General features: G+C 46.7%; 1 protein-coding gene across 1 annotated transcript in view; it reads left to right on the forward strand.

Moving 5' to 3' along the window:
* LOC138467978 (serine palmitoyltransferase 3-like) overlaps positions 1 to 12913 on the forward strand; it is a 1426144-nt gene that overhangs the window by 1201535 nt on the left and 211696 nt on the right. Inside the window, exon 10 of the mRNA XM_069608333.1 lies at positions 1851 to 1986. Within this exon, the coding sequence (XP_069464434.1) occupies positions 1851 to 1986 (136 nt within the window). The remainder of the gene's footprint in view (positions 1 to 1850; positions 1987 to 12913) is intronic.

Here is a 12913-nt window from a genome sequence, read left to right on the forward strand (position 1 = left end):
GTGAGGACCCGTCAGAGGAGAGTCAAAGACCCTTGAGTTGGATGCTGGTTCCCTCAGGAGCGGCTAGGGTCATCAGCAAGTGCACCGTCATAGAAAAACTGGCTGGTGCTGCAGAATCGTGATGCATGTGTGTTTATAGACCGTGCATCTCTTTCCTGGATTCCCTTTGTGTCTAATTTGCGGGAAAGGTAGAGAGCCTTCTTGGCAAAGGGCGACGTTCCCCTGATGGCAGGAACATCCTTGGGGCTGATTTAAGCATTCACCCTGTGGTTTTGGCCAAATTGGCCTGCTTTTGGCTCCTAATTTCAAAAGCAGTCGCCATCAGCCCAAAAACGTCTTCGCGCACCTGCTTTAACCCTTTGGAGGATACTCAATCCGGGTCGTTCCCGCTTCATTCTGACTCCACCTGGTTACCACATATCTGTCATGACAGCTCACAGCATCTCTCTGATTCTCGAAGTAATGTCTGCCAAAACGTGGGGTGTAGTGTAGGTTGAAGTTAGCTAGTATCAGGCATCAATCAGTGCTACAGCATGCAAAAGTGCACATCACCAAAGTGCATTCACCCTCATGCCATCAGAGCCAAGCCCACTGCTGTAGCCTTTCAGTACAGCGTCCCTTGAGACGTCCTCAGACCCCTTATGCCATTTGCTAGCACTAACAACTTGACACTAGCTGCAAATCCAATGGAAGCTTCGGACCAGATTTCTTGTGGAACCTTATTGCTAATCATTAGGTTTCTCCTCCAACCTTAGGTTTGCCTTGCTGTGAATCTCCCACCGGCTTCGAGAAATGGGGAAGGGATATAGGATTCAGAAGTACTTACTGTAGTCAATACTGTAATCCTAATCCACAGTCCTCTTTCCCCCGTATGACCCACCCTCCATACCCCGTAAATTGGTTAGTGGTAGCGGACATGGTACAAGGTCTGACGGGCCAGTGGGAAGTAGTATGGGTGGGCAGGCTCACCCAGCCACGCCCTTGTGTGCTTTAAATTTAAAGGGATGTTTGATTTTTACGGTGCATAAGGCTCTGATCCCGTACCTGTAGGATGTGCTCCCATTAGTATGGAGGAAAGGAGACTATGGACTAGGCATACAGTAGTCAATAGGGAGATTAACTGTTTCTTTTTCATTTGAACAATAGTGGATCCTTGCAAAATTAAGGGAATTCACATCTGCCATTTTTGTTAGGCTTCAGGGTTATTCAGCTTTTGGAATATATTAACCATTTCCTTTGGTTTGTGGTTTTACTGATATGCTTGGACTAATAGGCTGTCTTGGATCTCTTCTTGACATCATAGTACCACATTCTGTGTTTCAATCATTGTAGCTTCTCTGATTCAGTAATTACACGTATTTGCAGTTGCTGTAGGCCTACTATGTACATCAAAACAAATAACCCTGTTTCTTGGTTGCCCCCAATCCTCCTCACTGCTGCCATGTCATGCATCAGTGGTTTAATTCCTGTGTTCCCTGACCTCTCGATGGGAGGGACTTCTCTTACAGCTGCATCCACCGAGCAATATTGAACATTCTCAGAAAGATTTCTTTAGTGCCTTTGATGGTGGTTGAGCTAACTGATTTTTCCCATCAACAAAATTGTGAGATAAGCCCCAATATATAGATGGATTCCATGGCTATTATGTAGAGCTTGGGCGAACAGGTTAAGCTATGGGGCAGATTGCCTAAAAGGCCTCGTCTGAGGGGTGACATTTGTTTCCATTGACCTACAGATTAAGCAAAAACCTTGATTTTTGAAGTAGTATAAAGATTGTGAAATTCTGTTGACTGTGTTTTGCTTTTTGCAACTACTTCGATGTGGGTTTATTGAGCATCTTATCTTTCCAGGAATTCAAAGAGTACGGCAACTCGCAGAAAACACCAAATACTTCAGACAAAAGTTGAATTCAATGGGGTTCATTATTTATGGAAATGAGGATTCACCTGTTGTTCCTCTGCTCATGTATTTGCCTGGAAAAGTGGGGTGAGTATTTGATGGTGTCTTTCTACCTTTACAAATTAACAAGGTGATCTCTATGCACGGAAAGCACCTGTTCGACGTTTCTTTTTTATTAAGAACTCTAACGAATAATCACTGTGTTCGTTTTTTCCAGATGGTACCATGTTTGTGTCATGAGATCTTGCAATCTGTTTATCTAGCTACTGCAGGTGATGTGTAATATCGCAGAAGCTTAACTCTGCGTGTCAGTGACATCCAATTCCATTAGAGATGGCATTTAGAAATTGCTAGGGAGTTTGGCAATCGCACAGTGAGTGACAAATGGGGAAAACATAGCGTTTACATTTCTTCTGCAATGTCTCACTCCCAATGAGGAATATGGTGATTTCATGTCTACATCAGGAATTACAATTCAGGAATTACAATTCAGTGGCTTTACTGTCCCTCACATAGGTGACAGCTCAGAAGGCAGGCATTTGTGCTCATGCAACAGCACTGACATGTGGTCTGTAAATTCCTGCAATTCCCTGAATTAATGTTGTTACAAGAACTGTCACTAGTGCCCCATTCAGCAGAATCGGTGTCTGAGTTGTGTTGAATATTGATAGATTAATGCAGCATGGTAAACTCACAAACCTGGGGAAGTAGTACATGAAGATCATGAGAATTGCTGCATCCTGGCTTGTTGCAATGGGTTGTGGGCAGCCCTACAGATAAGCAACATATAATCTACTCCAGGCAAATGCTCACAACAAACAATAGGAAACAACGGACACATAGGAACCTAACCCCAGCCTCCGCCTATAGATATTTTCGAATCTGGTTTGACAAATCTGCGGATGTTGTCCCTTCTCCCCTACAGGGAGAAATTTCCCATGGGCCCAGGCAGTGCGTCCACAGTGCAGTAGTCCCCCTGGGGGTGGGGCACAGAGGGAGGATCACATGGGAGAGGAAGCCCCTTATGGGATTAGGGACAACCCTTACCAGAGAAGACAGTATATCTCCGCTTTGTTAGACCCTCCCTCTTTCCCCAAGCCAAACTCTCCTTCCCTGTTCCCAACCAGTGCCACTTTCCTTTATTATAAGGTCAACACACCTAGTGTGTTATACCTGACTAACGACCCTGAAAATGCAAACTGCTTTCCATATATCTACAATACAAGTACTGTGAAGAAGATGAACAGGCATATGAAGATCACTCCAAAGAACCACAGTGAACAGTCTAGTCTCTCACCTCATTTTATTAGTCAAAGGAAATAGAAAATATCAGAGGGGAAGACAAAAGGGGGACAACGTCCGGAGAGTAGCACATCTAATGGAGACGACTCAAAAAAGAGAAATCCCTGCTCTTCTCTGAGCAGTTGACACAGAGGAAGCCTTCGACTGGGTAGAGTGAGGATTTCTCTTTGCTACCATGACCAAGATGGACTTTGGCTCAAACTTCCTGGGGTGAATTAGAGCTAACTACCAACACCCTCTTCTCTGATTCGCCATTAATGGGCATATCACTGACCCTGTAACAGTCGGGAGATGCACGAAACCGGGCTGCCCATTGTAGCAGGAATACCTTTCGGGGGAAACGCCCACAAAGTCGCTGCCTTCGCGCACAACATGCTCCTGACGCTGACAAAACCAGACATATATCTGAGAGCAGTGAACCAAGAACTTGCCTGCTTCGGGCAGTTGCAGGACTAAAGGTGAAAACAACCAAATCTAAAATACTCAGCCTTACCCTTACGGATATAGCAGAACAAATACCTTAGAAAATCCTTTCAGTATGGATGGGTCCAAACTCTATAACATATCTAGGTGTAAAACTGACCAAAGTGGTGGGCGGGTTGTGCCAAGCTAACTATCCACCCCTATTAGAGAAGCTTAAATCAAAAATGATAGACTGGGGACCGCTATCCATATCATAGATGGGGCGTATCAATGCTTTAAAAATTGTGGTGTTGCAGCAACTGCTTTACTACTTTACATCTCTCTCAGCCACATCCTGCCCCCCTTCTTAAAAGCCTTTCACAAAATAATGAACCAAATGCTATGGAACAATAAACCTCTGAGACTAGCAGTGAAATTAATGATATACCCAATCTCCCTAGGGGTATTGGGGGTACCAGATTTCAAGGCCTACTACACCGCAGCACAAACAAGAGTCATTAGAGACTGGCAAACGGATGACAGGGGGAAAATATGGAGACACATGGACAGGGTTATCGCGGGGTGCGGTGGTCTAGAGGGAATATTGTGGAAACCAAGGGCAGACAGACCAGGGCAAATGTATAGTAGCCTAATTTGGGCAATGCGTGGGACTATGCAGTAAATCGCAGATCACCTCCTTCCCCTCCCCATGCACACCGCTCTTCGACAACCCACAATTCACCCCGGGACATAACCCATTCACATTTGCCCCCTGTCAACATGTCACAGAATTAGACACATGTTTAACGGAGAACAGATTAAACCCTTCGACCAATGCAAAGCTGACTTTGGTGTGGGGGAAAGTCAAAGGTTTAGCCACCTCCAATTGAGGCATTGGCTGCTATACCCCACAATGAAAATAACAGGGACCCGACAACTGTCCCCCTTTGAGAAGTACTTAAACACTGACCACGGTAACGAGGGTAGTAGCAAACCTATACAAGCTCATAAAGATCGGAGAGGCCCCTCCGAAGAAAACATATATGGGGAAATTGGAAGCAGATACTGGTTGCACGATAGAAGAAACAGAATGGTCAAAACTCTGGGGGCAGATTCCTAAACTATCAAGATCCCTCAAAATTAATGAGATCTGGCTGAAACTAATGCTACAGTGGCACAGAACACCAGTAAAATGACATGGAATCTATCCGAGGTCTCACAACTTTGCTGGAGGAACTGTGGAAGGGAGGGTACCTGGAGCCATACATGGTGGCAGTGTCCAAAAATAGACCTACTGTAACTAAGCTCTAAGTATACTTGTCCTGCTTGCGCCCAGCTACCTAAGGCTTTGGTGTGCATTACCAAATAAACCAGTACTGGACGGGCATTCATGAAGCAATCAAACAGGTCCTAGGGATCAAGTGCGGAGGGAATAGGGTATTAGCACTGATAAGATTTGGTGGTGTACTTCAAAGAATTAAGACGAAAAGTAAACTGAAAACTTTAAGTCATTATGATGATGGCTGGCTGCCCATGTCGGGGTCCTAGAGCCCAGCTAACACCCTGGAGGGCAGCACAACGGCAGAGTACAGCAGCATTAACAGTAACAGGCAAGCCTCATCCACGGGTGCCCAGGACTAGAACATCTTGGTAGGAGAACACAGTGTGGAAATTGAACACAATGGAGGCGGGCTTGTAGCAACAACGCAGACCCAGACGGTGCAGGAGGCGCGACCACTGTTGTTGGGGCACTCCGGCCGCATCAAGTTAACACTCATTGAGTGGGTACTCGTAAGACGAAAAGCAAACAATCTAGACCTGACCCAAGATCACCCATCGCCCTTGAACGCATAGAGTTGTATGGTGGTTAATGGTGTGCCCTGAAGGCTGGTGGCGTACTGAACAAGATTAAGGAGAGCGCAGTGAAGCTTGTGAGACCAGGGGGCTGAGATTTGACTGCCTTGGAGGTGCTACATGGCAGGGGGGGCAAACAACCCCTCCCATGACCACAGAAAAAACCTAACCACGCCAGAGTGCGGGAATGCTACATGTTGAACCGACACTAAAAGGGAGCAGGGCGTATTGACCGTCAAAACCAACTCAGTTCCGACACTCCAGGCTGCACTGGTTTAACCGCAACTCCGCTTCCTGAGAGGCGGATAGGAGCAAAGGTTTGAGAAGACATTGAGCACAACTTGAAACCACCTTGCGCACTGGTTAGGCGGCTATGTCTCCAACCAAGGGTAAAGCAAAAACGACGATAATGGATTCCTTCGCCACTGTCAAGGCACGAGTTCCGGCGCAAGACGGCGCAACTGCTTCCAGTGAGCAAATGTTCCTAGATTAAGTCAACTGAGAAGGACCCGTATTAGAGGCTGTTAGGCAGAATCCTGTGCAGTTCCTTTAGGGAGCACTACGCAAGATTAGGACTGCAGGTGAGAGCAATAAATCCCCTTTGGTATCACTCTGTACCACAAATATTTAGTTGGTAGCTGTGGCTGAGCAGTCAAACTTATCTCAAGAGGGAGATGAGCAGTATTCAGGGTTTACACAAGGAAACACTGACCAAAGCTTTGTATTAAAAAGTAGTTATATATTTATTTTACACACTTCTAGATAAAACACATGTATCACAGTCATCAAGCAAGTTAAATTAAGTCCAAGGAAAAATATACAAACTCCCAAGTTAAATTGTAGACAAAGTGAACCAGAGTGAAAACTGAGCAAAACGGCACAGTGACAACTACACACAAGGGATCCTCTAACAATTCCTCAGAAGGGAGGGAAAGCACAAGTTATATAGCAATAGGTTCTTACACACCCTAGCAATACTTCTCATAAGTTTGTGGACCAATTTAAGCAAGACAGTGTATCAGTATAGCAATACTTAAATGAAAACTGAGCAAAATGGCATTTCACAAGTTTGAAAAATGGGACGGAAAGGGTAGTTAAAAGGGTTCTATGTGATTTCATCGACAGACTTTTCATCGCAGGTTTTTTTGCCGCAGATTTTTTTTTTTAAAAAAAAAATCACTCCTCCAAACCCCCAATCCGTTTCATTATTTTAATATTCCCCTAGACACACACCAAATTTATTTAATTTTTAACCCCAAAAAAATCGATGTTTTAAAAAAAATTTAAAAATTGCGGCAAAAAACCCTGCGATGAAAAGCCTGTCGATGAAATGACAGTATACCGTTAAAAGAAATAGGTGCACCACACAGTTCTAGATGAGAATCAATCTAAAGAAGGCAGATCTAACAAATGTAGCCAGAGTCAGTAGGCTTGTGCCAGAGTCAGTGGTACAGGGCAAGGGCCCAGGGGCAAAAGTTCTTGTAGCTGCAGTTAAGTCTTTGGTTAACGAAGTTGAAAAGGTGGATGCAGAAGTTGAAAAGACAATGTTAAGAGAGAGGGGCGGCCAACCCAACAGGTAGGTAAAGGATTTAAAACACCTTTAGTGCTACCGCGAAGAAAGGGCGGCCTGGCGGAACAAGGTACCTTTAAATGAAGAAGTGGCTCCTGTGTTGGCGGTTGTTCCTGGTAGTTCCTGCAGTTCGGGTGATCCAGCAGAGGAAGAGAGACTTTCGTCATGGAGTAAGGTTCAAGTTACTGCACTACCCAGGGAGGAAACCAGCTGCGGTGCTGCCCGACAAATAAAAGGTCCGCTCCTTTAAATCGCAGTCCGGATGGACTGGTGCCTGGCTATCCCCCTCCGAGTACAGGGTATGGGAGATTCGACCAAGGCAGGTCCGGGAAGGCGATTGGCAAACTGGTTGGCCCCACCAGCTCAAGGGAAGAAGGCTCTTGCAGGTGAAGATCTTCTCTCGTCGTGTAGCGAAAAGTGGTGAGACGCTGCAGCAGGGCTTCACCGATGGTTCAGTCATTGCAGATTTCTTTGGCTTCTCTCCTCTTGGGCTTCTAAGTTCCAGTGGCGACGTCTTGCTCTTGCAGTCCTCAGGACCCTGCTTTTATGCGAAAAGATCCCCATTGATGCAGCCTAGTTGTCACTCACACAGTGGAGGGGTCATCTTGGCGGGAGACCCTGCAGCCTATCAGGATAGAGTGTGACAAGGGTTGCTGAGGCAACCCTGTCCAGAGGTCCTACTCCCCCTCCCACACAATGGACCCACCCCAGACTCAGTGGTGCTGAAAGGAGGGCTTCTCGGCAGAAGCCCGCCCAAAGGATCCCCGACTTGGGGTAGGAGTTTAGGGAAAGACACGAGAAAAGTTATATTAAAGTTCTGGCAATTAAAACCTCCCTAAAGTTAATATTAAAATACACCAGCAGTATGTTAGAGGCTGTCAGAAAAAGTGGTAGCCTCGAACAGTGGGAAAATCCCATAGGGAAATATTTGCGGTCGAATATTTATGGTAGTAACCACTGCAACCAGCCAGAAACTTTTGAGAGAGGGACTGTAGGGTACCCTCTCGAAAATTAACATAGGGGAAAAACTATTAACCCCTTCCAGTACCTCCATAGTAAGATAGGTTGTACTGATTTAGTTCATAGGATTTCACTAGCAAAGTCAATGGCGACTTTACATTCCCTGGGAGACAGTAGTCAGTCCCAGGGTATGGAGTCTATGTTTGGGGGTCGCTACAACACCCCTGTGTCACTGCACTGAGGGTGCTGTGTAACACATGTGAATAAAGACGGTTCCTGTGGGGTTGAGAAAGATCACATAGGCATTAAACACAAAAAAAACCTAGAACACATTTAGCAAAAATGCCTAAGAGTGGGAAAAAGAGTCCCACTCTTAGCAGGTAAAAAGAAACAAACCCTTCAAATCCAGCAAAGCTGCTGGGGGGACTCTGTAGGTAAGGGAAATTAGCCATAGAATGAGAATTCTCCCTAACAGAGGCCATGGCTGCATTAATGTCGTTCATAGACACTAAAATCGGGGACGTCAAAATGGACATGCAACTGATGTGTCAAGATGCACGTAATTTGACGGAAAGAGTAACCATCACAGAGGCTGGGCTCCTGGAAACAACAGAGACCATGGCGGACTTAAAGGCAAGAGTGCAGGAACTAGAAAAAAGGGTTGCAACGCTTGAAGCAAGATCTGAGGATGCTGAAGGGTGGGCTAGATGCAACAATGTTTGCTTGCTGGGGGTCCCTGAAGGAATGGCAGGCCAGGACCCAACTGGGTTTGTGGAGCCATTGATACAACAGGAGATCGGAGCAGGTCGGTTGTCACAAGGTTTTGCAATGGAATGGGCTCACAGGTCCCTACAAAAGAGACCGCCACCGGGATCATACACTCTCCCAATTTTTGCTAAAATCCTGAATTTTCGAGACGGAGTTCATAGTCAAGTACTCAAAAATAGCCATATACCTGGACTACACGCCCGCAGTTCAACGTGCAAGAAACTCCTTCATCCCGATCAGAGCTAGACTCAGGCAACTAAATCTGAAGTACATGCTAATGTACCCATCCAGGTTAAAGGTGATCCACGAGGGGCGAGCTGTGTTTCTGGAAGCCCCTGCAGCAGCCAACGCGGTTAGGTCTAACCCACGGAACGATTAGCGCAGGCCTATTGCCAGCACAATCGCACTGGCACTCCATGGCTCGGATGGGCCTAAGAAGTGCTCGGGCGCCCAAGCACTGCTTTAGCAAGGAAGTAGCTGGGTGCAATTGTTTGGTTTGTTTATTGTTTTAGTGTTAGAATGTCTTCAAGCGAACCGTTGGTAATGGGGGGGACCATGTACAAAAATGAGAAGTGATGGGGGGAGGGTACGATGAGAGGGGGAAGATCCCCATGAGGGGAATGGGCACTTATCTGCGTAGGAACCAGGTCAAATCCTACCTGAGCAGAAAGAAGTTATCCAAAGCCCTGCTGCAAGAAACCCACCTTAGGGAGGGCGCTATGTCCAAACTGAAAGAATGCTGGGGGGGGCAGGGGTACGGAGCGGTATATTCTAAGTACGCAAGGGGTGTGTTCACTTGGATAAACCCTGGGGTACCCTTTTGATTGCTGAGGGAGGAAGCGGATAAAGAGGGCAGGTATCTGATATTTGGGGGCTCCATTGAAAAAACGTAGGTATGTATAGTTACCTCCTACTTTCCCAATCATGGTATCCCTGCGCATCTCAACACGCTATGCGCTAAGGTAACCCACCATAGAGGTGGCTTCTTCATCTGGAGGGGGAGGTGGATTTTAACTTTGCGAGAGACCTGAACCTAGACATATCTGCACCATTGCTAAACAGGCCAGCAGCCGCCCATTTGGCACTTAACACACTTAGATCTGGCGGCTGTTTGGAGAGAGCTACACCCCACAGACAGAGGATACTCTTACTACCCCCTACCACATGACCTGTACACCAGGATAGATTACATATTTGTGGGTAGAGCCCACCTGCCACAGTTTGAGTCAGCACAATACCTGGGCAGATCGATCTCTGACCATTCACCACTACTTATGGTTTCGACAAGGCTGGGTCCCAGACCTCCCATACCATTATGGTGCATGCCTACAGAGGCGCTGACAGATCAAGCCTTTAGAGAAGACCTCCAGAACAAACTTGTGTTCATTGAAATTAACCAGGGCAGTGTGGCACGCTGGTGCACGGTGTGGGAGGCTTTGAAGGTAGTGGTGCGGGGAGAGGTAATAGCTGGGGGTATCAAGAGAATGCTAAGGCTAGAACTGGAGAAGTGGGAGGAGGAAATCAAGCTAATGGAGGCTAATATCCAGGGACCAGGGAGGAAGAGCTGAGACTGTCCGAAGCGAGATGCACATGTCAAAATGCATGGGGGAGGCTCTCCAAGTTTGATTACATAGTAAGAACCACCAGGGCACACAAGAAGGGAAATAAACCCAGTAGACTGTTGTCATGGCTGCGCAGGAGAGAGCACCGAAGACACTTGACAACTGCACTTAAAGATGAGGAGGGCAACACCCATAGGACGCAAGAGTCGATTAATGACACCTTCTAAACCTTTTATTTACGCCTGTATGCCCACAATACTTTAGTGCCGGGGAAGATTTATGGGAGACATTAGAAGAGATGGGGCTCCCAAACTAGACAGCACACATCGCAAGGCCTTGAGGACCTACCAGATGTAGGCACTCAATGGCAGGTAGATACGTTCAGATACTTGGGGGTGAACATAAGGCACACACCAGAGTTAATGCACAAAAGCAACACCGGGGCAGTGCTAAAAGGTCTACGGACATCGATGAGGTTCTGGTCCAAACTCCCGTTGTCAATAATGGGCAGAGCATCCATTGCTAAAACGATCATTCTCCCAAGGTTCTTATGTCATTTCCAGAATGTGCACTGTTACATTAAGACATCCTTCTTCCGCATGATAGAGACGCTAATCCGAGAGTTTCTATGGGGAACATCTCGGTATATCCTATAAGGAAGGGGGCATATAACTCCCTGAGCTGGAAAGGTATTACTTAGCAGCGCAACACAGCAATTTTGTCTGTTGGCTTTCGGATGAGGTCACTATTGAGACCAAACTATTGCAGCTTCTGGTCGCCCCAGTGAATCTAAAAGAAATTCTGTGGGTTCCTCAGAAATTTTTGGGGAGCATCCCCATGATTGTAACGCTAGGCAGACAAGTATTCAACAGAACCAAGACACTGCTCCGCCTTGAACATCCCTAGTCACCTGAGGTCCCAATTTTGCCGATGTAGGCAGAGTGAGCACTGACCTAGCAAACAGTAAGTTACTGGGAGAGATGGGGTATATACGCATGGGGGGGATCTGTACGAAGAGGGGGTCTTTCAGGAATTTGATTCGCTACACGAAAAGGAAGGGTTGCAAGAAGGGCAAGAAGGGCAGTTCCTGTGGTATCCCAGAACCAGGCATGTGGCTAAAGAGAGATGAAAGAAATGGCCAGAGGAGCCGACAACGAATCCTTTGCTAGCCGTAATGCACAGCCTGCGTGACGGGTGGAAACAGTGTCCAGGCTATACGGGTAATTGATCGACAAACCCACCCCCCGTAGTGCAACACTAAAGGAGAGATGGGAGTCTGACTTGGGAATGAACATTGCTGAAAAGGAAGGGAAAGGGTATTAGCCTACCCCAAGGAGGTGTCCAGGAACGCCAGATTTAGGCTGATACAATTAAATGTTCTATACCGCGCCTACATGACTCCACACAGGGTGGCAGGATACAACAGACTGGCTCAACCGTGGTGCCCTTGGTGCAGTATGGGGGAGGCGGGAATGTTGCACATGTTCTGGGTGTGTGAAAGTACAGTGTTTCTGGGCCAAGATTGAGCGAGCCTGCCGGAACGCTGGTATAGTCCGGTATGACTGGTCCTCAAAAGAATGCCTCCTCGGGGCATATCCTAGGTTAAGCAAGTGCAAAAATGTTTTGTTAAATTCATGGACATGGTGTGCATCCTAGCTAAAAGAGCTATAGCAATGGCAGTCAGCAGTGGGCCCTAAATATGTAATGTGGCACAAGGAATTGGAGCGCTGGGCGGAAGCAGAGACCAGGATATGGGGTGAGGGAGTCTCCAGGGCAGAGGATGAGATGAGTGTGTCGTTTTAGGCTTGGAAAACACTAGTGCGGGACATGTTCCACCCGTCTGACGACAACCCCCATTGAAAACTTAGCTTGGCTAAAAACACTACAGTGGCCCAATGACAAACTGTGAAATGGAAAGGTCAGCTCACCTGGCAGCCCTGTAGTGGAAAATTGCGCATTGGTACTCCACACCCCCACAAGTCTGAGTCTAACGATACTAGTGGAAACATAAAGAAGACAGTTAATGTTGGTTTATTGTTTGGTTTGACGTTATTTGTTGAATTGGAATTGTACAATGCTGAGAATTGACAAATTGTAATCTGCTGATGTGATTTCACAAATGCCAAGAACAGCATTTTAAAATAAAATGATGATGGCTGCAGCGTTGGTACTGGCCCGTAAGTGGAAGTCTGGGGACGCTCCTCAAGATCATGAATGGATAGCAATAATTTGGTCATTCCTTGCAATGGAATGGCTCACATACTCATTACAAGGAGAGCACACTAAGTTCAACACTGACTGGTCAACTTTGCTGAGATACTTAAGGGACGGAGCACGCCAGGCATGGTGCCGAAGGTCCATGAGTCTCATGGGAATAACTGCACCTCTGTGGGAAGGTTACCCATAACTTATACAGAACGAGAGAGGACTACATAAAGGGCCTGGTGATCCCAATAATACCAAAGCAGCATAACTCCAGCATACCACTCTCGCAAAGACTGCATCCGATACAGGGGCAAGGGGAGGGAGGGATGGGGAATAGAAACGGGGTGCAGACACAACATTGACACATGTTATTGCAAATAAACGTATTGAA

This window comes from Ambystoma mexicanum, chromosome 4q (assembly GCF_040938575.1).
Source record: "Ambystoma mexicanum isolate Mex_15411 chromosome 4q, UKY_AmexF1_1, whole genome shotgun sequence".
NCBI classification, from domain to species: domain Eukaryota; kingdom Metazoa; phylum Chordata; class Amphibia; order Caudata; family Ambystomatidae; genus Ambystoma; species Ambystoma mexicanum.